Raw genomic sequence first — 26851 nt, 5'->3', positions numbered from 1 at the left:
ACTCACCACAGCCAGCTGTAGAAGTCTGCTCCAGCCGCATTACAGGACCCAGATGGCTCTTACAGCCAAGAGCCCCAGCTCCCCCGGCATGGGCTGTGAGCAGCACAGGCTGCGTGGAGGCCCGGGTGAGAGTGGAGAGCATCTTTCCCTGCAAACACTGGAATTCAGGCCATACCAGCTCCTCCAGCCCAGGGAGAGGGGATGCCAGAGGGCTCTGCCGGGGGGCCAGAAGGGAAGAAAGGAGTCAATGCATTCTAAGAGAAACACGGCTAGCATTTTTATTAACCAGGGAAATGGGCCCTAGACACCAACACACAGGACAAAATGGGCTTGCTGGCACCAGCTCCTCTGCTTGGCCCAGCTCAGAGGAGCTCTCCAGGTGCACTGTGCTTCAGTCCAGAGTACTACTGAGCTGCTACCACCACACAAAGGGCAGCCAATGGGGAGAAAAAGCATCCCAGAAACCACAGCAACCCAGCAGAGGGGCAGAGCCCTTGCTTAACAGGGGCACCTGGATGTCACCTGAAGCAAGTATAACGGAGGTACTGAATGCAGGCAAAACGACTGCACGGGAGCACAGTGCCCAGGGATTGGTGGGGAGGCTCGCATTCTAGCTGCAGTTCTTAGGCAGGCGATAGACACCGCCAGAGTAGATCAGTTGCTGGTCCCGGACTTTCTTCTGGAGGAAGCCTTGCAGCTCCTGGATGTCAATCTCTGTCACCACAGGACCCGTCATCACAAACATCTTCAGCATGCTGTGAATCCGCTCCAAGGACAAGCTCTCCAGGTTGGTCAGCATCGCCTGAATATACGTCCAGAAAAGCTGCAGGGGGATAAAAGGTAGGGGTAAATCCCAACCACACCCCCAACCTTGGCATCCCACATGCTTCACTACAAATCAGGGAACAGAGACTGGGAGCATACGTACACCTCGAAACAGCACGAAAGGGATCTGCAGGCCTGACAGTGCACGTGTTGCACTCTGCTGCTTTCGGAGCCATACAGACCCGCCCTTTGCATGGTCAATGCCTAACAGTAGAGCTAGGCGTTTTAGGACACAATGCTGAAGAACAAGCTCTGGCCAGCAGTGCGCTAACAACTCTCTGTGGCCAAGTGCAGGCTGAATCCCTCCATGTTCCATGGCAGCTCTCTCTATCCTCTCCCAGTGCCCACAGAATCCCTAATGACTGACCCTAACCTTTCTGGCTGCTAGACTTCACACCCCTTCTGAGGAACCCAGGAAGAATGGTGGAGCCCAGGGCATGGCCCAAGGCTCCTCTGGCTGGAGAGTGGCCATTCCAAGCCAGAGGAGATGGCTTATCACTACTTTTAGGAATTCTTGGGGCCCTCTGAAAGCAGCTGGTTCTGGGGCAAAGTCCCTCCAGAGACTGGAGACACGGTGTATGGCTGGCTCCTAGCCTCTGCCTCGCTGCCCAGCCTTGAGGTGGGAGCATTAGCCCCATTCACCCTAGACTGGTCATGCTGCTAACTGGAGGTGACTGGAACAGAGCAACAAGCCACCACACAAAGGAATGGCGAGGGTCTTCCCACCCTGGAAACACCCAAGGTGCTCAGGAAAGTACCTGCAGCTCCTCCTCTTTCTGGTCAGCCTGTGATGCCATGGCAGAGTCACCTTCTTCATCACTGTCTATCAGAACCACCTTCTCCACCTGATCCTTCTGCTCCTCCTCGATCACTGTGAACGTGCCCTGGGGATCCTCCCGTAGGACGCCCTGCTGCAGCCACAGGGTCATCTTACGCCTCAGCGATGTCACGGGAACCTTCAGCAGTTCACTCAGCTCCGCCAGCGTCCACGTACCTGAGGGAGACCACAGGCACCACGAGGAAGAGCAGAGTCACTTCCTGGTATGGGAACTGGACTCAGCACAGGAATGCCCAGCCCAGCATCGAGATAACACCGCCACCACACAGGCCTGAGCCTGCATACCATCAGCAGAGGCAATGCCAGAGCAGATCACACTAGCACTCCCTCTAGCCCAGTGTCCTGTCCCCAGCAGCAACTTCCTGTCGAACGAGCCTGCACAGGAAGGGCAAGAATCGCCATGGTGGGCTATTCTGGGATCATGTTTATCCCAAACCCTGTACGTGAAGGGCAGGCTTAGATGCCTACGCAGGATTCTAGCCCTTCTAATGTAACAGTGGATGTTTGTGTTATTCATATCAATGGCCAGGCCTTTTCTGAAGCCTGTTAAGCACTTGGCTTCTCTAACCTCATTACAATGAGTTCTTCAGGCGAACTATGTTGTGTGAAAGAAAGATTTCCTTTTGCCAGTGCCAGCACTGCTGCCCTGCAGTTTCACTGAATACAAAAATCAGATTCACTCCTTTATCACGTCCCCTCTCATCTCAACAGTCATCCCACCCCAGCCTCCAAACATCCCCAACCTAGGAAGTCACGGAACAGGCTACTCAGAGGGAACTGCTGCAATCTCTCTGCGCTTGGGATGGCACTGAACTGGCACCACCAGAGGGAGGGAGCTGTGGGGCAGGGTGTGAGAGCAGGGAGGGAGCAGGCAGATGTGGCGGGAACTGAGGGAGGAGCTGCAAGTGGGCAAGAGTAGTGAGGGGGGTAACTGCGCCATGTGTTCCTGAAAGCAGGCTGTGTGCTGAGCTGCTGTGCAGGGGAATGGCCTCTCTCAGGGAAGCACTAAGCGTAGCAGCCCACAGCCAGATTCAGCGGGCTCTGGATCTGCTACCCTACGTCTCCAAGCGTTAGGTCTGTGTGAGCAGAAGGGGCCTGTCCTGCCCAGCAGAGGGCAGTGGTGAACACAACTATAAAAGCAGTTTCTCCTCCCTTGGTGTTCACACCTCAACTGCTAGAAGAGGGCCTCAGCCTCCCTGATTGAACTAACCTCCTTATCCCTAGCCTGATTCTTGCTCGCATATTTATACCTGCCTCTGGAAATTTCCACTACATGCATCCGACAAAGTAGATATTCAGGGAAAGCTTATGCTCCAGTTCGTCTGTCTATAAGGTGCCATAGGACTCTTTGCCGCTTTTACAGATCCAGACTAACATGGCTCCCCCCTGATACTTGACACCAGGGAGTGTGGCTGGGCCCACCTGGCCTCACTCACTCTTGCTCTGGAAGTGCAGGATGATGGCTGCATGCACAGGAGACACGGAGAGGGAGACAGTGCGATCCGCCAGCTCCACATCCAGGTTCACCAGGCCCAGGTGATGCTTCCAATTGAGAGTCCTCATGGCCTGGAAGCAGAAGCAGCAGCTGCTCACACTTCACATGCATGACAGGTCACTCACTGACTGTTATCACACTGACTGCCACTCATGAATAGAACAGCCACTCGTGCAGCCTGCACCGTGCTCAGCCCCACACAGCCACTGCTCTCCCACAAGACACAGGCACAGCCCCTGCCCCCCCGACAGTTGCTCAGCCCTCTAGGCCCAACCTCTTCCGCCCCTCCCCCCCCATACAGGCCATTGCCCAGTCCCTCCCTTTCTGACACTGGCCCTGCATCACCTCTTCCCAATCTGCCCTGCTGCAGCACAGCCTGAAGAAGACCTGAGGGCAGATGGACTCGTTTCTGTCCAGAAGTGCTATTCAATCGGAGCAGGATTCCATTAGGAGTGACGCAGCCTCTCCAAGGTGGGAATGGGCATCACCTCTTAGGCTGAGAGCCCTCTGCCCACTGGGCCACGGATGTAAACCATTAGACAGAGGCTATTTGGCATTTCCTCCCTAGACAGTCTCCTGGAGGTGGGGAGGGCACTGGCACCCCACACCATGTGCATCTCCCCCCCAGTAGGCATTTGCCGATGGGGAGAAGGCTAGACACAGACGGGCTGTCTGGCATGACAGTGATCCCAGGAAGCCCCCCAACCCGGCCAACTCTCGGCCTGAGACAGAATTGGATCTCAGACAGCAAGAGGGTGGGCAGTGGGGACTGAATTCACGAGAAGCCAGGTTTCCATTTGCTCTCACCATGCTGAGGCCGCTGCATGGAGGTTAGCTCATGAGACCCAACTGGGTTTCCGGGCACACACATCTCTCGCTGCTTTGAATTCAGTTGCTTTTTCTAAACTGATGCACTCATGTGTGAACATTTATAATGGTTTTAAACAGGTTCTACTGGTTTAGCTTGTGCCTGTAGAATGTATTCACACAAGCTAAGCTGCTCTAAGGTGTGTGAAATCAATACAGGAGCATCCACACACAGAGCTGCCCCAGGTTTCCTACATGGGGATAAAATCACCCCTTCTGTTAAACCACTGCCACTGTGCAGGGCTGGCCTCAGCCAACAGGCATCCTACGAACTGGCTCTTTGGTCTTATTAATGTTTGCTCTCTGCTCTGCCTGGCATGCAGCAGCCTGGGTAAGTCCATACAGCTGGCTCCACAGAGATGAGAACCCCTCACCTCTTTCTAGTGGGGAAGGAGTTCCTGGAGCAGGGGTGGGCAAACTTTTTGGGCCGAGGGCCACATCTGGGTGGGGAAATTGTATTTAGGGGCGGGGCATGGGAGGGGGTGTGGAGGGGTGTGCAGGAACAGGCTCAGGGCAAGGGATTGGGGCAGAGGAGGGGTGCAGGGTGCAGCAGGGCACTCAGGGAAGGGGGTTGGGGTGCAGGAGCAGTGTGGGGTGTGGCAGGGGGCTCAGGGCAGGGAGTTGGGGGACGGGGTGCAGGAGGGGTTTGGGCTCTAGGTAAGCGGTGCTGGGCCAAAGTGGCCCTGGGGTGGCAGCGGCACCCACCGGGGCCAGGGCAGGCTCCCTGCATGCCTGCCCTGGCCCCACGCAGCGCTGCTCCGGGAAGTGGCTGGCTCCACATCCCTGTGCAGCCCCCCCCCCCCCCCCCGGGGCGGGGGGGGGCGCTCCACACGCCGCCCTTGCCACACCTCCAGATACCTCCCCTGAAGCTCCCATTGGCCGCGGTTCCCCATTCCCAGCCAATGGAGGCAAGGACAACACACAAAGCCCTCCGCCCCTCCTCCCCCGGGGCTCCAGGGACATGGTGCCGGCGCAAGGCCTGCGGAACCACGGGGGGCAATCCCGCGGGCCGGATCCAAAGCCCTGAGAGGCCAGATCCAGCCCGCTGGCCGTAGTTTGCCCACCCCTGTCCTGCAGCCTCCACCTTGACACAAGGTCTAGTTAAAGGTGCATGGACAGAGGTGTCTTCTGCCACAAAGGGCTACAGGAGATGAGGGGAGAAGACTAAGGACCCAGGAGGAGACGTGCATTGCCAGGGATGCAGGCAACAAGTGGAACCAGATGGGGAGCAACAGCACCTTGGAAGGGCCAAGAACACAGCTTTGGCAGCAACCAGCCATTTCTCTTTCTAATTACTCTCCATGCTGCCTCCAGCTTCTCCACCTGCTCTGAAGGCCCCTGGTGGAACAGGCTCTCCAAAACCAAGGGTGAAGGAGCCCCGCTCTGTATTCTCTCTCGTGGGTGTCAACTGTCCTCCATTGCTAACTGCAAGGCATCCCCTGCCCTAGCTAGACAGATCACAGGACTCTCTCACCTTTAACTTCTCATACTTCTTGGAATAGGCTTCCATGGCCTCCTTAATTTGCTCGGGGAGCTCCAGCTTCTCCTCTTTCAGTGGCGGCCAGAACTCGCTAGACAGGATGACAGCAACGAGGCTAAATGGGGGCCTCTCCTCTTCTGGGAGTTTCTCTTCCTCATCACGGATGTTGGTGTTAATGCGCCGCGAGTCAGCCATATCCTGGAGAGAGGCAGGACACAGCACCCAGGTCAAAGTGCCTGCTCTTCTCCTGGCCAGGCTCCGAAGCAGAGCTAGGGCTGGGCCCCACAGCAGGCCAGAGGTCACAGGGGCCATCACAAAGGAAAAGAGACTTGAGCTGGAGAACGGGGCATGAGAACTGTCTGAAGGGGAGGATGGGGACATTAGGTGGCTGTTTGTCCCCACTATCCACTCAGGAGAGCACCAGACTGGCTTTAGCACAGACCGCCAGGGAGAAGCGGAGATTGCCCCACACCTGCAGCCAAGTTGCTTCCTCTGCTGTACCTGCTCTAGTGACAGATGGGATGACAGCCCCAGATTCACCAGCCCAACCCACTCAAGGGCTCAAATATGGAAGGACTTTGACCACAGTTCTGGGACCCCCACATCACCCTCACTCCCCATGGATTCCCCTCCATCTCTCACTCAGAGTCCCAGGAGCCCCTCTAATTCCCCATGGTGCTTCTGTCCCCCTCCAAAAGGCCCCCCCTTACTCTGCAATACCCCCAGAGGCCCCTCTCCAAGGTACAGGCTCAGATTTAAGGCAAGCATCCCACAGGCCACCCCTGGCTGCCATTCTCTGAGACACCCTGAGACGTGCTGTGGCACACGCACCAAGCCCTGGATCATCAACAACCTACTTTTAACATGACCTCACAATAGTGCATCTGGGCTTCGCCAAATCGCAGCTTCAGCAGCTCCACGTTGCGGATTTCCCTGACAATGACAGAGGCAGAGGATCACAAGTAAGACACTGGGAAAGAGAAGCTGAGCCCCCCCCCACAGAGCACAGCAGGGAATGGCAGTCCCTTGGAACATGCTGTCCCTGCAGTCTCTGCTATCTCAGGCAGATGTCCCAGGCAGATGTCCCAGGCATTTGAGTGAGGAGGGACACGCCTGCACCCATCGTTCACCCCTCTGAGCCTGGGGCTGCTGCAGGAACTTCCCATCCCCCTGCCGTTGGGCTGGCAGTTTGTATCTGCCCTGGCCATCCCTAACTGACAACACAGGAGCATGCCTGGCCCCCTTGCCAGCTATTCATGCCAGAGCGCCTGGCTTTCATTAGCCCCATTCTAAAGGTGCAAGAATCAGCGTGACTTGCCCAAGGTCAGCAAGCAAGTCAGAGGCAGAGCTGGGGACAGAACCCAGGTCTCCTGACTCCCAGTCCCATGGTCTTCCTACTGGGCAATGCTGCCTCCCCACATAACAGCCTCTGCAGGCCTCCAGTTCCCCTGAAGCAGATGTGATGGAGCCAGGAGGATCCTGGGGAGGGACAAAGCCTGCTCTCTTCCCTGGACTCCAACTCTTTTCCCTCACTGAGCAGCACAGTGTCCTCTTCCTAGCGTCTCAGGGCTGCATAGGGTATGCTGTGCAGCCAGCTGGGCCAAGGACGGCCTGTCAGACAGAGGCCAGGGATTCAGCTCTGTGGCTGACCTTCCCTTCAAAAGATTCTGGCCTGCACTGCCAGGTTCCCTGCCTCTGATGGCTCATGCTGCTCTCCTGGTGCTAGCCACACAAAGCCAGAGGCCATTTCACTCCAGTCTCCCTCCGATGACAAGTGTCCAAGTAGACAGCCACAGCTCAGTGTGTGGGATCACGGATTTCAGGCTGGGAACCCAGAACTGCAGAGACAGCCCCACATCAGACAAGGCCTTTCCTGGGACTACCTGGCTGGAGCATCTCCCCTGCCGATCCTGGGGCGGGTGCAGGCCTCACCTTTCAGCGCTGTAGTTGAACTGGTGGAGCAGACGGTCAGCCAACAGCGTGCGGTACTCATTGATGAACAGATCCTTGCTCCCATAGATGCTCACCAGCAGGCTGATGATGTCCGAGGAGCGGCGCTTGGAACTCAACTTCCCTAAGAAGACATGCCAGAACAGAACATGAGAGACAGTCTCCCCACCTCCCCAGGCTCTGCCCCACGGAGGGCCTGGGGACGAGCAGCGCTCACAACACCATAAAAAGGTAACAAGGAGGAAGTCATAGGCTGCGGAACGTTCAGGTCAGGATGGGGGCAGCTGCGGCTGCTCCGATCCTAGTGTCTAACCTGGGTCAGCATCAACTGGGTCAGGCAGCCAGTCCTCTGGCTCAGAGATGTCATCGTCACTCTCCTGGCCATTTTCCAGCGTCACTGGGTCAGCTTTCGAAAGCTCATTGGCTAAGTCACCAGACCCTTCGGCATCGCCCGTTAGACCTGCCACAATTTGCCGCACTGTGTCCTCCCTGGTCCTGTCCGAAAGCAGGAGATGAAAAGGGCGGGGGGGGGGGGGGGGGTCAGCAAAGGAGTAAGCACAGACCAGCCTGGCATGAGATGTACAGATGACAAACACAAAAACTGGGGGAGTAGTAAATTATAAACTGCACAGGTCACTAACGAAGAGGACCAGATCGCTTGGTAAACTGGGCGCAGGCAAACAATATGCATTTTAAATGTGGCTAAATGTAAATGTATACACCTCAGAAAAAAGAACGTAAACCATGCTTACAGGGTGGGGGCCTCTATCCTGGAAAGCAGTCACTCTGAAAAAGATCTGGGGACTGTGGTGGATAAATCAGCCTAACATGAGCTCCCTATGTGACCAAAAGAGCTAATATGAACCTGGGAAGCATAGACAGGGGAATCTTATTTCACCTCAGTTTTTGGCACTGGTGCGACTGCTGCTGGAATCCTGTGTACATTTCTGGTGTGCTCAATTCAAGAAGGATGTTGATAAATTGGAGAGGGTTCAGAGAAGAGCCATGAGAACGATTATAGGATAAGAAAACATGCTTTATAGTGACAGACTCAAGGAGTTCAATCTATTTAGCTCAAGAAAGAGAAAGTTAAGGGATGACCTGACTACGGTCTTCAAGTACCTACTGTCACAGAGTCCCCAGGCAATGCTCTGGAACTACTCCACATGAAGCCAGTCAAGACTCTGGGGGAGCCTCCTCTCTGTGAGCAGACTGTCTCCAGGGCAAGAAGCTTACACAGCTTTGACCTTCCTGGGTCTGACCTCAGAGCATTTGGCATCCCCTTCTCACACCGTGCACTTCCCACAGCGAATCCGCACAGGCGGGGCTCCTGGGAAAGCCAGTGGGCCCTGCACCCCAATTCTGCAGTCAGACATGACTCTCAGCCAGGCAGTAAAACAGAAGGTTTATTAGACAACAGGAACATGGTCTAACACAGAGCTTGTAGGTACAGAGAACAGGACCCCTCAGTCAGGTCCATTGGGGGGGCAGGGAGGCCAGAGCCTCCTCTGGCCCTCCCTCCATTTCCCCGGCCACCTCCAAACTGAAACTCTACAGCCCCTCCTCTCGCCTTTGTCTCTTTCCGGGGCCAGGAGGCCACCTGATCTCTTTGTTCTCCAACACCTTCAGCTCACACCTTGCAGGGGAGAGGCCCAGGCCATCAGTTGCCAGGAGACAGGGTGTCGGCCATTCTCTGTCTAGACAGCCTCACGCTGGCCCTCTAAGGTTCTGCAACAATCACACAGCTTATCCCACCACCCAGATACTTAAGAAACGCATTGGGGAAACTGAGGCACCCACACAGTATTCAGAGAGAACATTAAGGACAGTCCCACTTCGTCACATCTCTCTCCCCTTTGAGACCGAACTGAACGGGGTCACTTTAGCCGGTGACCTGGGGAAGTTCGAACCCACCAGCGTTCCCATGGATGCCCCAGCATCTCTCCAATTTCTTGGAGAGAGTTACACCAGTTACACCTTCCAGTTTCAGGCCCACCTTAGGTTGGGCATGCTTGATGGCACTCGCAGGCTGTATTTGGGAAGGTTTATGCGGCCCATGCCCTTTTGCCATCCCAAAACCCCTGGGGTGCAAACTGGGATCAGGTCTTCTCCCAGCGCTCCAGTCTGGAGGGCTGTGATTCAGGCTCTCTTGGTTAAGAGCCCCCATCTTGACCTTGGCCACCCTCTGACCAGGTGTGTCTGTCACCAGCAGCTCGGCATCAGCCCCTTTCATTGGATGCAGCCACGTCAGGGTAGAGTTGTCAGTATACGCAGTAAAGCGAAGCCCAAATAGGTACGGCTGCAGCTTTTTAAGGGCCTGCACCATGGCAAGGCATTTCTTCTCTATGGCCACATAATTCAGCTCCCGGGGCAGCAGCTTCTTGCTCAGGTACCCGATGGGGTGTCTCTCCCACTTAGCATCGGCTTGCATCAGCACCACACCCAGCCCTGAGTCTGAGGCTTTGGTGAACACTGTAAAGGCCTTGGCAAAGTCTGGGTTTACCAGATTTACCGGCCCCTGGATTAGAGCCTCCTTCAACACAGAGCTCTCTGGCACTGTTCGGTCCAGACCAGCTTGTATGGCTTACCCTTCTTACATAGCTCAGTGATGGGGGCAGCTAGGGAGCTCAAGTGGGGTACAAACCTCCAGTAGTACCCCGCCATCCCAATAAAGGCCTGGACCTGTTTCTTGGTCTGGGGAACAGGCCAATCTCTGATCATCTCTACCTTACACTTTTCAGCTTTTACCGTCAGTCTTGCCCCCTTGGGGCAGCCCAGCACCCTCTTCACCCGGGACATGTGTTCCTCTCAGGTCTGGCTAAAGACACAGATGTCAATGTACGCCAGGGCCAAGTTCTCCATCCCCCTCAGTAACCAATCCACCCGGTGCTGGGAGGTGGCTGACGCCCCCTTGAGGTCGAAAGGCAGGACCAGGAACTCAAAGAGCCACAAAGGGGTAGGTCAAGGCAGATTTCAACCTGACATCTGGGCCCAAAGGCACCTGCCAGTCGCCCTTGGTGAGATCCATAGTAGAGAGGTAACGAGCCCCCCCCAGCCTGTCTAGAATCTCACTAGGCCTAGGCATGGGGTAGGCATCAGACACGGTGATGGCATTAAGCTTCCAATAGTCCACACAGAATTGGATCGACCCATCTTTCTTGGGGACCAGCCCCACAGGGAAGGCCCATGGGCTGTTGAACAGCTGAATCACCTCTAAAGCCAGCATGTCCTTGACTTCTCTCTCCAGGTTCTGGGCTGTTTTCCCAGTGACTCTGAACGTGGGACACCTGATGGGAGGATTGGCTCCCAGCTCAGTGAAGCGATCCACCATTGCCAGTTCATGCTGCTGCTGTTGCTCCTGCAGCTCTTTCTCGGGCTCTTGCTGTCTCTCACGGTCCTCTCTCTCTCTCAGACTCATCTCCAATCCCATCCATCTCCGATCCCCTGATGGGGAACCCAATCTTGAAGACCCCCACCTGGCTGGGGACAGGACTCTTGGGGATGCCTGGCTACTGCTCCAGCTGCTCCCAGATCCTCTTGTAGCCCCATTTGGGTCAGGAATCTGCTCCTTAGAGCGGTCATCGTCCTGCAGCTGCACAATTAACTGTGCTTTGGTGAACTTTCCACTGAGTAACCCTCTCTTTTGGCACAGGTTTACAATGTCCTTCTTAAGGAGATGGTGATAGGCCATCACTTCGCTGTTCCCAAGTTGATGTGGACTCGCAGGCCAGTGTGCTCTCAGCTCCCCACGGTTTCCAGGAAGACCCTCTAGTGTGCCAGCCCTTCTCCAGGTCACCACCTCTCCAGGGTCAAGCTGCAGACTCCTCCGCCCTGAGACTGCACACTGCAGTCCTCAGGGGGATCCCATTACTGCAACAGTCCTTCTTGCTGGTCATACTCTCCCAGGGGTTAAGCATAGCTCCTTTGCCCCGAAACCGCCCCTCTCTGAGCCTTCACAGCATGCCTGGTCCTCGTTAATCCCCCTTCAATTTACTGCTCCCCAGTCACTTACTGCAAGAAGCGCCATTCATGGGGTGCAGTACATGCCCCCACTGCCACCAGATGTCACGGAGTCACCAGGCGACACTCTGGAACTACTCCATATGAAGCCTGTCAGGACTCTAGGGGAGCCTTCTCTCTGTGAGCAGACTGTCTCCAGGGCAAGAAGCTTACACAGCTTTGACCTTCCTTTGACCTCAGAGCATTCAGCATCCCCTTCTCACACCGTGCGCCTCCCACAGCGAGTCTGTACAGGCGGGGTTTCTGGGGAAGCCAGTGGCCCTGCACTTCAATTCCGCAGTCAGACGTGACTCTCAGCCAGGCAGTAAAACAGAAGGTTTATTAGACAACAGGAACATGGTCTAACACAGAGCTTGTAGGTACAGAGAACAGGACCCCTCAGTCAGGTCCATTGGGGGGGCAGGGAGGCCAGAGCCTCCTCTGGCCCTCCCTCCATTTCCCCGGCCACCTCCAAACTGAACTCTCCAGGCCCTCCTCTCACCTTTGTCTCTTTCCCAGGCCAGGAGGCCACCTGATCTCTTTGTTCTCCAACACCTTCAGCTCACACCTTGCAGGGGTGGGGCCCAGGCCATCAGCTGCCAGGAGAAAGGGTGTCGGTCATTCTCTGTCTAGACAGCCTCACGCTGGCCCTCTAAGGCTCTGCAACAATCACACAGCTTATCCCACCACCTAGATACTTAAGAAATGCGTAGGGGAAACTGAGGCACCCACACAGTATTCAGAGAGAACATTAAGAACAGTCCCACTTCGTCACACCTACATGGGGAACAAATATTTAATAATGGGCTCTTCAATCTGGGCGAGAAAGGTCCAACGTGATCCAATGGCTAGGAGCGAGACAAATTCAGGCTAGAAAGAAGATATACATTTTTTTTACCAGTGAGAGTAATTAGCTAGTGGAATAATCTACCAAGGGTTGTGGTGGATTCTCTATCACTGACAATTTTTCAGTCAAGACTGGATGTTCTTCTAAAAGCTCTGCTCTAGGAATTATGTTGAGGAAGACCTCTGGCTTGTGTAAGAAAGATGGTCACACTAGATGATCACAACAGTTCCTTTTGGCCTCACAATCTCTGAGTTGTATGGCGTAAAACAGAATATTGAAAGGTATGAGCATCTAACCAGGGCATAGCTTTGCAATAATAAACACCATTGCTTAAAGAGTGGGTCATTCCAGTTAATAGTATGGGTAATACAGCAGTACAATGATTGAAATGAATGAAACAAAAACCCACCAACAAGAAAAGGATCAGAGGAATTCACTATACATCAGCACCATCTACTGGGTATCGATGGAAGTAGCACAGAAACACCTGAAACCCGAGAGCCATTAGCAAGTGTCCAATAAAAACAACAGACTTGCCCTCCTCCAATTACACGTTGTTGCGGGTTAGAACTTGAGGTCACTGTGCAGGAGCCCAGAACTAGCCATGCTCACGTGGATAGTGTGACGGGGCATACAGACCCCACACAGGAGAGGAAGGTGCCGGAGAAGTCCTGGTGGTAGGGGCTAGCCCTGCCCCTCCAGCCCTGTCAGTCTTGTATGATAGGGAGGAGGCTGCAGTTAGCAGGTGCAGGAGGAGCAGGTTTGCCCAAAGCAGGGGACTGCAGGAGTGACCCCTGAAGCCACAGACAGAACTCCTAGCTTGGAGACCTTCACCTCAACCCGGAGAAGAGTACAGCAGACTCCAGGTAAGATGGACAGGCTGTGCCTGACTCAGGTCTTGTCTACACTACAGAGTTTTGTCGACGTAAGTTATGCCGATGTACAGCCACCACTGTAATTAAACCGCTGTTGCATGTCCACACTATGCTTCTTGTGTCGGCAGAGCACAGCCACAATAGCACCTTTTGCACCACACAGAGAGCAGTGCACTGTGGGTAGCTATCCCACCATGCAACTGGCCGCAGGGTGCTTTGGGAAGGGTTTGCAATGCCACATGGGGCAGGGACAATGTCACATGATGAAGGTTTCTCAATCATATGGGCATCCTACTAGATTGCCAGCTGCTTTTCAACTGCCCTGGTAACCTGCAGCCCAGCCATGTCTGTCAGAAAGCATGGATCCTGCACTGCTCTTCAGTATTGTCCTGTGCGTTATGAACACAAGGCTAGAAGAGGAGCCCAATGGGCAACTATTCGGCTGAGAGAGGCTTGAAGGAGTATTTTAACACTGAGGCACGGTAATGTGTGTTGCTGTAGTGTGCTGAGCCTGGCACTGTTTGTTTGTACCTTATAATGATTGCTGAGTGTGCCCGAAAAGGAACACACTGTAAATCACTTTTTAAAGTAGCACTCAGTAATCTGACCAAACTGACATTGCTGAGGGGGAGGGGAGAGAGAGAGAATGTGTGCGCGCGCGAGTGCTGGGAAAGTGTGTGTGCTGGGGGAGAGTGAGTGTGTCAACATGTGTCTCTAAGTTCAGACAGCAGCCAGAAACAACCAATCCTGAGACAGAATCTGGTGCACAGAGAGCTGGTGTCCTCATGTTCCTCCACCACCACCGGCAGGGGGAGGGGGACACCCTGACATCAGCCCCCCACCTCCATCCCCACTCTGCACAGCACAAGTCTCTTACCCACACCCAGCAGCAGCCCATCCTGCCTGCCTGCCCCTGTGGTCCTAGCCCAGGAGAGCAGGATTCTGCATTAATATTTTGATTCTCCCACAAGTTCTCCCACAGCCTCCTCTCCCCACAGACCAAGGAGATCCACCCCCTCCCTTGTAGTCCAGGCAGGAATGTGTTTGCTGCCAGGAGCCCGCATGCTGAGCTACGCAGTAGCTATGTGAGCTCTCCACACTGTGGGATTTCAACGCTTCCTAGGGCTTTGAAAGGGGAGGGGCACATGCCTGTATAGCTGGATACAGGGGAGCGGCATTCAAAACAGTGAGCAGAACAGTCATGGTGGGCATTGTGGGATACCTCCTGGAGGCCAGTTATGACGATTTAATGAATGCAGTGTCTACATTGACGCTTTTTCGATCTACCTTTGCCACAAAAAGCTCTACACCTCTCATCGAGGTGGTTTTATTTTGTCGGCAAAGCAGGAGTTTTGTCAGTGGGAGGACCTTTGTAATGCGTACACTTCCACTGTTTTGTCGACAAAAGCTGCCTTTTGCCGACAAAACTGCGTAGTATAGCCAAGGGCTGAGACACCCAGCCAGAGCGATTTCCCCAACTCTCCCTATGTTGGGGCTAGATCTTTGGCAGCACTGTAGACTTACCACGCCCTTCTTTGCCGAGACCATAGGGAGAGAGTATCCCTGAATGTCGGGGTTTGTGACTTTCATTTTGATCCCTCATCCAGAGATTAAAGAAGGCACACAAAAGGGCAGAGCCGCCACCACAAACAGTAAGGAAGTGCTGGAACCACCCATTGTAGATTATTGTTACAGACTCTGTTCCAGACAGCCTCTGCCTTCCTCCAGGGTCACAGGACAGAGTTCTAATTGAACCCCACAAATACACTGCAGAACCCAGACGTGCTAGCGACACCTGTACCAGCCACATGGACAGACTCTCCCGATCCAACTGTTAGCCAGGATTACAAAGTGATGAGATTTTATTTAGAGATCGTATTTCTCTGTGTTGTTTAACATGACTAATAGAACCATCTTGTTCCTACGTTCCTTCTAACGAGACCTCAAGTAAAGATACTTGGATTTTAACTAACTAATGCTATATGCATATTCCTCCTTTATAAAACCAAGCAAACTGGCCTCAGAAAAACTTACACAACAACTTTAAGCAATTGCTCTTGATGTTTTAAATTAGTCCTCTTCATACCAAACAATCCCAATAGCAGGGACCACATTCTTAGTCCTGCCTTAAGTCAAGTGCATCCTTACTCCCTGTAGAATTATTGGAAGTGGGACAAACGTATCAGAGTGCTAGAGAGTCAAGAGCCTGAGACTGTAAGTCAATTATTCCTTGGTACAGCTGCTTGAGCCCCAAAACAGATCTGTGTTAATCACAAGACTGCATGTGTATTGTGTGTTCTGTACATGCCTAAAGCGTTTGCTGTATCTATGCTTAATGGATGATTGTTTACTGAGGTGGTTCTTTGTGAATTTAATAAACTGTTAATTGGCTAGGAATAACCAAGTGTCCTGATTTGAGAAATACTGTCCAAGGTAAAAAAACCTAGAACTTAAAATTAATAAGCTAGCGCTCCCTGGACTCAGTAAAAAGGGGTTACCCTAATTAAGTTCTATCCCTTTACCAGCTACAACACTTAAACTAGATCTGCCAGTTTGATGTGTTAGGTTTCAGCTTTAAAAATCTACTGGCAGATCAGCAGATTCATTAAATTGTCCCATTCACACTTACCTCAGGTACTTCCTGATGGGCTCACAGGCTACCTCCAGGATAACCATGGAGGGGTCCAGTTCTCGCAAGGCCTTGATGGCCGAGATGTAGAGAGTAATGATGTCCGATGTGTTGACTCCTAAAGCAAGGGAGGAGGACAGGCAGAGTCTCAGAGCAGAGAGCAAAGCTCGGACCCAGGAAGGGCACTAAGGGAGCCTTAGTTAGATCCAGAGAGCTGGAGGGGAGGTATTGCTGCAGTGCCCTGGTCAGATGGAGGGACAAAGCTCCATGTGTCTGGGCAGCAGACTCCAACCAGGGAAGCTACATGGGAGCTATTGGAAACCAGCTCAGCACAGACTGAGCGCTCAGCCCATGCAGCACTCTGTAGAAGCCTTCAAGCAAAGACAACCTTCTATCTTGGTTCCTTGCTGCACTGCACAGAAAAGGGAACCTTGAGCTGTGGGACAGGGCATTCCTACAACACACTTATCCAAGAACGCACTAGCATGGAGGGGGCAGGGACACGGTTACCACACACTCACCTTGCCATGCCCCTGGATGCAATGGCAGAGCTGCTCTTCAGGATATCCCCACTTGCACATGCACAGCCCCTTCAGGGCCCATGCCCAGTCCCTGGGGACACATGAGGGATGAAACACTCACCGGGATGAAGAAGCCGCATTTCCAGAGCACTTTTCAGGGAGCTGAGCAGCTGCTGCCTCTGATTGGTCCTTTCCAGGCAGAACTTGAGATCCTCCACAGCTGGCTTTGACTCTGGAAAATCTACAAACAAAAAGAGCAGTCAGAAAAGGTGCCAGGCCCCATAAGGAGGCGATGGGAGAGCACAAGACGCCCCAGGGCACATGGGGAGGGGAAAGCAGGGCTGCATGGCCACGAGGCAGGTCTGGGCTGGCAGGCAAGGAAAGAGCAAGTCAACACGGCCTGGGCAGCAGGCAGGGGTCATGCTCACCACGGATGATGCTGAAGAGCTCCTCAATGCGCATGCTGGCATAGATGCGGTAGAAGAACCTCTGGACATGGCACCTCCAGCGCTTCAGGGTGCTGCTGGCCTCTGGGGTGGAGTGGGCCATGGGGCTGTCCTGCAGGAACACTCTGCTGAGCCAGCCAATCACCTTCTCGATCCACTGCACAACGAGAAGGAAAATAGAGAGAGCCGCACAACCCAACGGTGCCAGCCATCATCCCATGCACCTTCAGCAGACTGGAAATAAGGTGTACATTTTTTAAGAGTGACAGTAATTAGCCATTGGAACAATTTACTAAGAATCATGGTGCATTCTCCATCACCTGACAATTTTTAAATCAAGACTGGAGCAAAAGATCTGCTGTAGGAATTATTTTGGGGAAGTTCTCTGGCCTGTATTATACAGGAGGTCAGACTAGCTGATTCCAATGGTGCCTCTGGCCTTGGAATCTATGACATTCACAGGAGGCTTCCAGGGCACACAACTCCACACTAGCCTCCTGAGAAGAGCATTGCCCTCTGCCATGGCCCAAACCCAGCTCTGATTAGAGATCATTGGTCCCTAATAGCCAACACTGCAGCTAGAGGAAGCTGCATTGGGGGAGTGAGTTAGCAGATGCAGCCAGATTTGAAATAAACCAGAGGAACACCATGAGACAGATTCCACAAGCCACTCCTGCTAACACAACAGATCTCATGTGTCCAGCAGACATGCAATTTTCTGAGCCACTAACCATGTACCCTATGAAATCGTTGCAAGTCAATAGCCAGACCTGCAGCAAAGATGACTTCCAACACCTGCACGAGAGAGCGAGCGAGACACATGTGATGAAGTATGTGTATCCCTATGAAGGGGGGGGAGGTGACTGGAGCTGCATTTCCTAGCCTCCCGAGATGTACCTCAGGTACTCTGACAGATGCTGCAGCACCAAGTTGCCACCTGCTGAAGATCTACATTTCCTCAGACATTCACAAAGTCGTGGGGATGCCCATCCTTGAATGAATGGCTCTTCCTCAGCAGGGATCTCCAGGGCCAGCACTACGGATGGCTGTAGCATTTCCTGCCAGGCAACAAACCCTATCACCCTCTTTACTGTCCACATGGAGCCATCAGCAAAAAAGAAGCAGTTCGGTAGTGCTGATTATCAGCCTTCTTTATTATGCCAAGAGTTGTAATGAGGCACTGGTTAAGTTGTCAGCATCCAGCCAAAAATTACGGGAATCCACCTGCATACTATATGCACAGTTACGTAATATACACTACATAACAATTAATTATAATCTCAATGTAATTTATTACAAAATCCTTGTTTTTACTTTGGTCTTGATCATTTTTAGGCATCAATGGGGAAACAACGAGTACTGACTACTTCCTCAATCTTTGGAGCATACCACTGCAGAAGACTTGGTTAAACACAATGCTCAGTGGTACCTTACATGCTATAAGAAATGCATCCATAAACTGAATTTGGGAAGGTTGGAGAGGAAATACACTGAGCATCAAGAAATAGTTGAAGATGCCGGTAGAAGTGCCAGCTGTGGGTGAGACTCGCCTTATACTAGGTCCTGTGGCATGCATTTTGAGAAGATCACTGCTTCTTCTGTGGTAAGCCAGAACCCAAAGGCATCCACTAACTTTCAGCACGTAAGTCAGGTGAGAAACTGAATGAAGCAGTCACTCTTAGCAAGAGCATAGCATAGAAAGTAAAGTTTAAGTGGCTGCATGGCTGGGATGTTTTTCCCAGAAGCAACCATGCACCATCCAGACTCATTAAACTGCTGTTAAATGCCAAGAAGGGACAATTTTAAGCTACAGGATGAGGTTACTCACACTTGCAATCCATTCACATCTGATGGACCAAAGCTTATTAATATCTTGACACAAGCAGTCTTCAGTGATAAGACAGCTAAAGATGTCAGTCAAATGGCTACTTTGGATCATGACTTGTAAGAAGCCTTCAAAACCTGAAGAATTATCCAAGGCTCCTTCAGTCTTTGGGCCCCAATCAAGAACAGATTCCAGCTGTGCTCAAATGTAAGAATAAAGTCAGAGTGAAGGTGGCAAAGACTCTTACACAGCTGACTGCAGACAGGTCATTGTTTGCTCATCTCCTGGTCATGCCCAGATCTCAGTGTGATATTGATCTGTGTGTGACTTTGGGAAATACAAGTTTTCCATGGTACCACAATTGATGTTTGAATACAACAGAATACTTATGTGCCAGGCAAAAAGCAAACGAATGCACATATTGCATGGTTTTCATAAGCCCGCACCTACTGACAATGTGACTGATACCTTATGCCAACAGAGGCCTTTCAGCATACTAATCATAGATGGTATGGCAAAGGTACAAGCTCTCGAGAAACAAACCATTTACACCTTCTGAGATTTGGCTGAACACTTCATTATAATACTGGCCCTATGATGAAGTCCACCTTGTATTTGACATGTATGCAGAGGAATCAATAAAAAATATTACCGGAAAGAAGAAACTCCAAGGTATACACTTGTCCAATACAAAATAATTGATTTCACGAATATCTCCAACATCACAATGCCTCATACCCACACAAAGGACAAGTTAACCACACACCCTGTGGAGAACCTCACACTCCAGCATGAGAAGAATTTCGTCATCGCATAGCATAATAAAGATGCTGCCTCCCACTGTTCTATGGAGTTTCTTTGTTTTTCCCCATGAGGAGGTGGATACTAAAATTATCTTGCATGCCATCAATGACACAGAGAGAGGTGCTACTAAACTCCAGTTTTTTGCACAAGATCAAGACGTTCTAGTGCTCTCTGTGAGATGTTACCCAAGACTTCTGTAAGATTCTTTTTGTGCCTGCTGTGGGGGAACAGAATCACTGTATATCCCTCAGAGGTGTTTTCCTATCACTTGGACCATAAAAAGCCACTGCACTGCCAGGTTTTGATGCCCAGGATGTGGCATTACTGGAAGGTGGGCTGGAAAGGCCACATTATCTTACTAGAAGGCATTTGATTCAGTCTCCGAAGACTCTCTCCTTGCTCTGAAGGTGCTTGGAATGCCTGAGACAGTCACTGATGAGATCACAAACGCACTGGACACGTTCATGTGCCGAGTTTACCATTTGAAGACCAACATTACGACACTTGCAGAGTTATGTTGGTGGATGTTTTGCAAGAAGCAGAGAAATGGAGAAAAATCGCCAACCAACATGGGATGTATTTTTACCTGCTATCAAGAGGGAAAATTATCAAGCCATGGAATGACTCTGGGATGGTTGAACGCATCCAAAACTACCTTCCTCATCAGACATGGATGGGTCTTGGAGGATGGACTGATCACACCAGTTGCATGTAAATATCATGCACTCCTGAATCGTTTAGCTAATCAAATGCTCATGTGCAAAAACCAGATGCTGCAAATGTTTGGCCAGCAACCTGCCTTGCACAGAGATGTGTGAGTGCAGCATGGACAAGGATCAGTGTGACAACACGTCTAACAATGGTGCCCTAGATGGAGACAACACGGATGATGGTTTTGATGAATAAATGTTTTCAATCCTCCATGACAAGGCTAACTTCCCTAGGTTTACCAAAGATGGGTATCTTTATGTGAACAATGTATCCCTGTGGTAAAGTATAATTTAAAACACACTGATTTTTAAACAAACATATCTACATAATTGTTCTAGGTTTGTCATCTTTGGTTCCATTGTGTTTGTGGGATAAAGGGCTTTCGAATGATACCCATTTCTGATGACATTGTTTCCACCAACTGGAGGACCTGGAGCTGTGAGCTGAGGGGCAGTGAGTCGTCCCCCCCCGTCCCCCCCGCCTTGCTACACAGAGGGTGACACCACTGAAATTAGGATTCTGTAGATTAGGATTCTGTAGATTGCCCTATCTTTCTATCACTAACTTGCTCATGGAATGAGATTTTACTACATTATGCTCCTAGGTTATGCAGCTGTTAGTCCAGAGGCAACATGGGGGGACATGTGGGGTCATGTGCCCCCCCAGATTTGTTGCTTGGCTTGTACTGAGCATGCTCAGTAACACTGCTGAAGCCGGTTGCTCACATTCTGCCCCCACACTATCAGCAGCATGGGTCCTCTCTGCAGCTCTCTCCCTCTTTATAAGACTCAGACACTTTCCCTTAAGCCCAACTGGGCAGCAGGTGCATTCAGCCCTGCTTCCTTTCTTGCAGGGTCCAGTCACCCTGTGACAGGGAACTTCTAATGGGGTTCTGCAGGGATTGGGTAGGTCCAACCCTATTTAACATTCTCATCAATGATCTGGAAGTAAATGTAAAATCAATGCTTTAAAATTTGTGAATGACAAAGACTGGAATGGTAAATAATAAAGACAGTGCAGTCATACAGAGTGATCTGGATCACTTCATAAGCTGTCAAGTGCATTTAATACAGTCAAGTGCAAAGTGATATACCTAGGAACCAGGAATGCAGGCTGTACCAACAGAATAGGGGGCTGTAGATGGGAAAGCAGTGACTCTGACAAGGACTGAGGGGTCAGAGTGGACATGAGCTCCCAAGTGCAATGCTGTGGCAAAAAGAGCTAATGCCATCCTGGGATGTGTAAGCAGGGGAGGAATGAGTAGGAGCAGGCAGATGATTTTACCTCGATATACGGCATTGGTGAGACCGATACGAGAATATTGCATCCAGTCCTGGAGTCCACATTTTTAAAAGGCAATTGAAAAGTTAGAGAGGATGCAGAAACAAGCTACAAAAATGATTTGAGGGCTGGAGAAAAATCCTTACAGTGAAAGACTTAAAGAGAACAATCTGTTTAGTTTATCAAAAAGCAGACACAGGTGACTTAATTATGGTGTACGAGTACCTTTATGGGGAGAAAACAGCAGATACTAAAGGTCTCTTTAATTTAGCAGAAAAAGGCAGAAAAAGAACCAATAGCTAGAAGCTCAAGCAAGACAAATTCAAATTAGAAATTAGGCACAATTTTTTAACGAGGGTGATTAACAATTGGCACAAACTCCCAAGAGAAGTGGTGGATTCTCCATCTCTTGAGGTCTTCAGATCAAAACCGGATGCTTTTCTGGAAATTATCCTTCAGCCAAACACCAATTATTGGGCTCAGTACATATATTCATAGAGTTTAAACATCTCTGCCAGAGGATGTTGTGAAGGCCAAGACTATAATAGGGGACATAAATGAACTAGATAAGTTAATGGAGGATAGGTTCATCGATGGCTATTAGCCAGGATGGGCAGGGATGGTGTCCCTAGCCTGTTCGCCAGAAGCTGGGAATTGGCGACAGGGGATGGATCACTTGATGATTACCAGTTCTGTTCATTCTCCCTGAAGCACCTGGCACTGACCACTGTTGGAAGACAGGATACTGGGCTAGATGGACTTTTGTTCTCACACAGTATGGCTATTCTTATGTTCCGAAAGCTAGAAAGGACAACTGTAATTATCTACTCTGACCTCCAGCATAACCCAGGCTGTAGAACTTCCCTGACTTAATTCTTTAATTAGTACAGGGGCAACAATGAATTGTAATGGCCTGCGTTCTGCAGAATGTCAGGCTAGGTGATCACAATGGTCCCTTCCAGGCTTAAACTCTGTGAATCTATGAAACGGGGTATTTCCACAGGCTTCTATGTCAACGGGGGGGGGGGGGGGGGGGGCGCGCGCGCGCCTTGGCAGGCCAAGTTAGGATTTCTTCTAATAGGAGTTTCATTTTGACATCAACCCTTGTGACAGAAATAAGCACATGCCACCACCAGAACAGCTCCTGGCTGCTGTGGGCCTTACCTCCTGGAACTCATTCAGGAAAGAGCGCTCATATTCTCCCCTGCATCTGCGCTCCATCCTCTCCTCTATCATCTTGTGCAGGATGGTGGTGACAGCGTTAGCACTCACTCTCTCCAGCAAGTTCAGCCTGTGACTGCAGACATAAACAGCAGCCTCATTCAGAACATGCAGACAGGGAAGCGTGAAACAAAGTGTAAAGTAACTGGGTTCAGGGGAGGAAGGGGTAGAGGTCTGTACTGCACATTGGCTAGCAGGTGTCAGATTAGGAACTGGCCTCTCTCCACACAGACACAGCGCATAGACAGAGGAGCATTTCTAACCTTGTCAGATGTCAACATTGTACGGTACTTGGGTGCTCAAATACCAAGGTGATCGGCACTGTATAAATGTCTAGCTGGATAACAGGGCCACAGACTTGAGGGGGATTGGGTTTGCTCAATAAGCAGGGTAGTTATTTGGGAAGGGTTTTTATCCACTAGGAAGGGGAAAAAAATTAGAAAATAGGGCAACTGGAACCAAACTTACATCAAACATTAATGGAAAGAAAATTAGTGGGACAATATAAAACTTATGAATTCCAAACAACAGGATATGGTATAACGTGATATAGTCCAAGTCATATCAAATTGTTATACTAATCTACTGGGGAAAAGCAGATCTGGAGACAAAATACATATATTCTATACAAAAATAATGCCTTTTGAGCATTTCACAGGTTTTGATCATCAAAAAGTTCATCAAACAATGCTACAAGGAAGAAACTCCTTTCCAAACTTATTATACAAAGGGGTTTTTTCCATTCCCAGCCAGGCAGAAAAGGTAAGGAATCACATTCCTAGCCCTTTCATTCCTTCCTGGTCTTTGGTTTTTTTACAATGCCATAAATTCAGTTAACGTCACATAAAGTTGGGGGTTGTATGTGTTTAAAAAAAAAAAAGAAATCTAATACTCTGTTAATGCCTCTGTGGGTAATCTTACGGACCGACAGAATCTCCAGCTGTAGCTCCCTATCAGCAAAGAGGATCAAAGAACTGGAGTGGGAGCTTTCACATCCCCCAACCAAAGGGAGACGGGGCTGGCTCTTTAGCTAATCTTTTCTCCCAGGGGCCTGTCAGGAGCTTACGTTAAATCAGCATCAAAAATAAAAACCAAGAGATTTTAAACAGACTAAGAATCCTATTCTCTCTTGTGATGGTATAACCCTACTAGTTCTCCAATCGCCTAAGTATCTTCCAGCCAGACACTGCCAGTAAGACCTGATATTTCTAATGGGGAAACAAGCAGGACTGTTTTTCAACCCCTCAATGCAGGCCTTCTCCAAACATCCCTGAGGAATAATGAAGGGCAACTATGCTTTGCACCCTTGGTACCACCAGATGTACTACTCCTGTTTTTCCATATTAAAGGTGACCAGCTTCTTCAGGAACCTTAACTTTGGGGCGGGGGGGAAATCTTTCACTTATAAACACTCTCCCTTTAAAGAACACCAATCAAAGCCCGTGTCCAGGTCAGGGGATGCTCACGCACCATCACCAGAACCTGTCTGTCTAATAATATGCTCTTAGCTCAACCACAAATCATGGGCTTAATGAAAGCACCACTGAGAGAGAGTCTCTGGTCTGTGCTGTCCAGGTCAGACTCGATCATAAAGGTCCTTTCTGGCCTTAAAAATCTATGTAGCCTGCTGATGGGCTCCTACACGGGTTTTGTGTTCATTCTGTCTAACAGACCCCGCCTTTTAAGATACGCACAGGATTTCATTGAGCTGCTGAAACTGCTCCATGGCTGTGGGACACCAGCACTGCTCTTTCTTACTGCTGCAGCCCATGCATTGCAGGCCGTCTCCTCCTCCATCCTCCATGTCACTCTCTTGTTCATTTTCACTCATGCTGCTCTCGCACTCGTTCATTCTGTCTTCACCCTTCTTCCACTGCCACATGTAAATCTTGAAAGTGCGGCTGTAGAACTGCTGGATCATCTCCTGGAAAGTCTTTGTGGTGGTGAAGAAGAGGATGGCTTTGAACATGGTGTAGACTTTCTCTCGCAGCATCTGGGAGCCTGTTCCAAGGAGCAAGCCCATTTTGGTCCATTTTTCCAGAAGGTCCAAGCTGTTTAGATAAGGGTCTAGGCGGCACTTGAGCAGACAAAACGCATCCAGGAGAAGCAAGGAGCACTGTGGTTCTTCGGCTGTGTTTTCATACTGGCCAATACAATTCCAGAACTCAGGAGCTATATTTGCCTGAAGGTCTGTCTGTAAAACTTCAGTGAACCATTCTTCTAGGACAGAGTGCAAGTCATAGCGTTGCAGCACTTCCACAGCAGCCCGCAAATCACTGTCTTTCAGCAGCCCCACTGAACCGGATCTGGGTGCTGCCTAAAAAGAGACATCAAGTTAAATACAAGCATGGGCACCAAAAAATTACTAAAGCTGGACTTTGCAAATCAGAAGAGAGACCATTTCAGAGAACAGTGAGCAGGATATGAATGGAGCCTGTCACCAGTAGGTAGTTGGGTCACATGTGTCAAGGTGACTGTAGAATAACAACCAGCTGCTGTTTGGTGTTCCCTCTTTGGAGCGGCTGGGGTCTCAGTATTGCTCTTGATAGGAAGGTGCCCACATCACAAGCATGAACACTGCGAATGGCAACAACTGCTCCCCTTGCTGGCAGCTGCCATGGAAGCCATAAGCTGACTGGCCTATTTATCTAAGAGCAGGAAGCCACAATGGCAGCCATTCAGCATTAATAATGGCGCATGTCAGTTTCTGTTATATGTCCCCTCTAAAACCAGCAGAAATACTCAGACCTTCCTCAGAACTGGCACATTAGATTTAGAAACAAGATGAATTTTTCTAGAAAATGTAAAGTGAACTGGTTCCCAAATTAGAAGATTCTAAAAATAGGGGCACTCTCGGAACTCCTGTGGAGATCCCAAGGCCTGTGGACAGGCTATTTGACTTTGCAGGAACAAAAACTAAGGAAATTCCCACATAAAAATGTTGTTAGAATGCAGGCAGACATCCATTTCTCTGGTTTGTCACTTTTCAAGAACAATTAGATAACAAAATTTAGAGACACAGGAAATTCACAGTTAAGTCTGCGCTTATAAGAGGTCCAAAGGCACTACCTTAACTCTGCTGTCCAAGCGATGCCCTAATAAAAATAGAAAGGCAGGCTACCTTACTCATCTATCACAAACACGTAAACAGCATGGTGAAAGTGGACATTGCCCCCAAAGAATCCCGCAAGGAGCTGAGGATGCTCAGGAGCTCCCACCGTGGGGCTTGATGAGCCTATGTGCTGCCAATCAGCCACGAGCTAGCAATGGGTCCATGCGCAAACCTCCCAGGTCATGAAATTACAGCATTTCTGAGAAGAGGCAAGGCCAGTACAGTAACAAACCTTAGAAACAAATACAGGACACAAATGAGAAAACGAGGGGTCTGTATTTCTGATACTGTCCCTGAAAGGAGCAATGGCACAAGGCGGCGGCCGTGCGTAGGCCAGCAGAGTTAAGACAGTCTAGTTACCTGACCTGTCAAATTCTGGATATTTGGCCCTATTACAAGCGCAAGCTCAACTCCAGATTTCCCAGTTTCTGAAGTGGCTTGTTCAGCTGCTATTAACAATAAACATTGCTACTGCGGTCGCATCAAGAGGCCAAACAGGTAGTGACCCCAGTGTGCCGGGCGCTGCACAGACAGAGCCCCTCCCTGCGCCCCTGAACAGCCTCCTGCCGGGCCCGGCCCTCGGATCATCAGCCCCGCTCACACCCCGCACCGAAGGGTTCGGGCGAGGTCCGGCCAGCACCAGAGTCACACCGGGCCGGCCACCGCCTGGGAGCCGGGGGGGGGAGCTGGGAGAGGGGGCAGGGATGGACATGCCGGGGGCACAGGAGACCTGGAGGAAACGGCTGGGGGGCCGGGAGCCTGGCGGGGGCCGGTGGCGGGGCGCTGGGCGGACGAGGCCCCGGCCCTGCCGCTCTCACTCACCAGCCCCAGGGCGGCGGGCGGCACCAGGCCGGTGCTCAGCGCGTGCCAGGCCGCCGAGAGCTCCGGGCCAGGCCCCGCCGCCTCCATCCGGCCCCGCGCGCCTGGAGGACGTGAGGCGAGACGGGGCGGGGCGCGCGGCGCGGGGCGGGGCGAAGCGAGGCGGGGCGGGGCGCGCGGCGGGGCGAGGCGAGGCGGGGCACGGGGCGGGGCCGGCGCTGCGGGCCGTTGGAGGCCGGGGCCGGGGGCGCGGGGCGAGGCGAGGCGGGGCACTGGGCGGGGCCGGCGCTGCGGGCCGTTGGAGGC

The 26851-nt window shown here is 51.3% G+C and overlaps 1 protein-coding gene across 2 annotated transcripts; it reads right to left on the bottom strand.

Annotated features, from left to right (window-relative positions):
• Positions 1-255: 255 nt before the first annotated feature.
• Positions 256-26789, bottom strand: ANAPC2 (anaphase promoting complex subunit 2). Of its 2 annotated transcripts, XM_037879548.2 has the most exons (13): positions 26549-26789; positions 24309-24931; positions 22558-22690; positions 16755-16929; positions 16448-16567; positions 15806-15923; positions 7769-7950; positions 7438-7579; positions 6363-6438; positions 5500-5703; positions 3100-3229; positions 1584-1819; positions 256-823 (listed from the first exon to the last, which is right to left on the bottom strand). In XM_037879548.2, the coding sequence occupies exons 1-13, from the start codon at positions 26633-26635 to the stop codon at positions 611-613; spliced, it is 2439 nt and encodes an 812-aa protein (XP_037735476.1). In that variant the 5' UTR covers positions 26636-26789; the 3' UTR covers positions 256-610. The 2 variants fall into 2 exon arrangements, with proteins under 2 accessions (XP_037735476.1, XP_037735477.1); XM_037879549.1 differs by lacking the exon at positions 256-823 and having other exon boundaries at positions 1685-1819; positions 3086-3229; positions 26549-26689.
• Between the last annotated feature and the right edge of the window lie 62 nt (positions 26790-26851).

This window comes from Chelonia mydas, chromosome 16 (assembly GCF_015237465.2).
Source record: "Chelonia mydas isolate rCheMyd1 chromosome 16, rCheMyd1.pri.v2, whole genome shotgun sequence".
Lineage (NCBI taxonomy): Eukaryota > Metazoa > Chordata > Testudines > Cheloniidae > Chelonia > Chelonia mydas.
The sequence above is the reverse complement of the archived record's forward strand: the minus strand, read 5'-3'. Positions and strand labels throughout refer to the sequence as shown.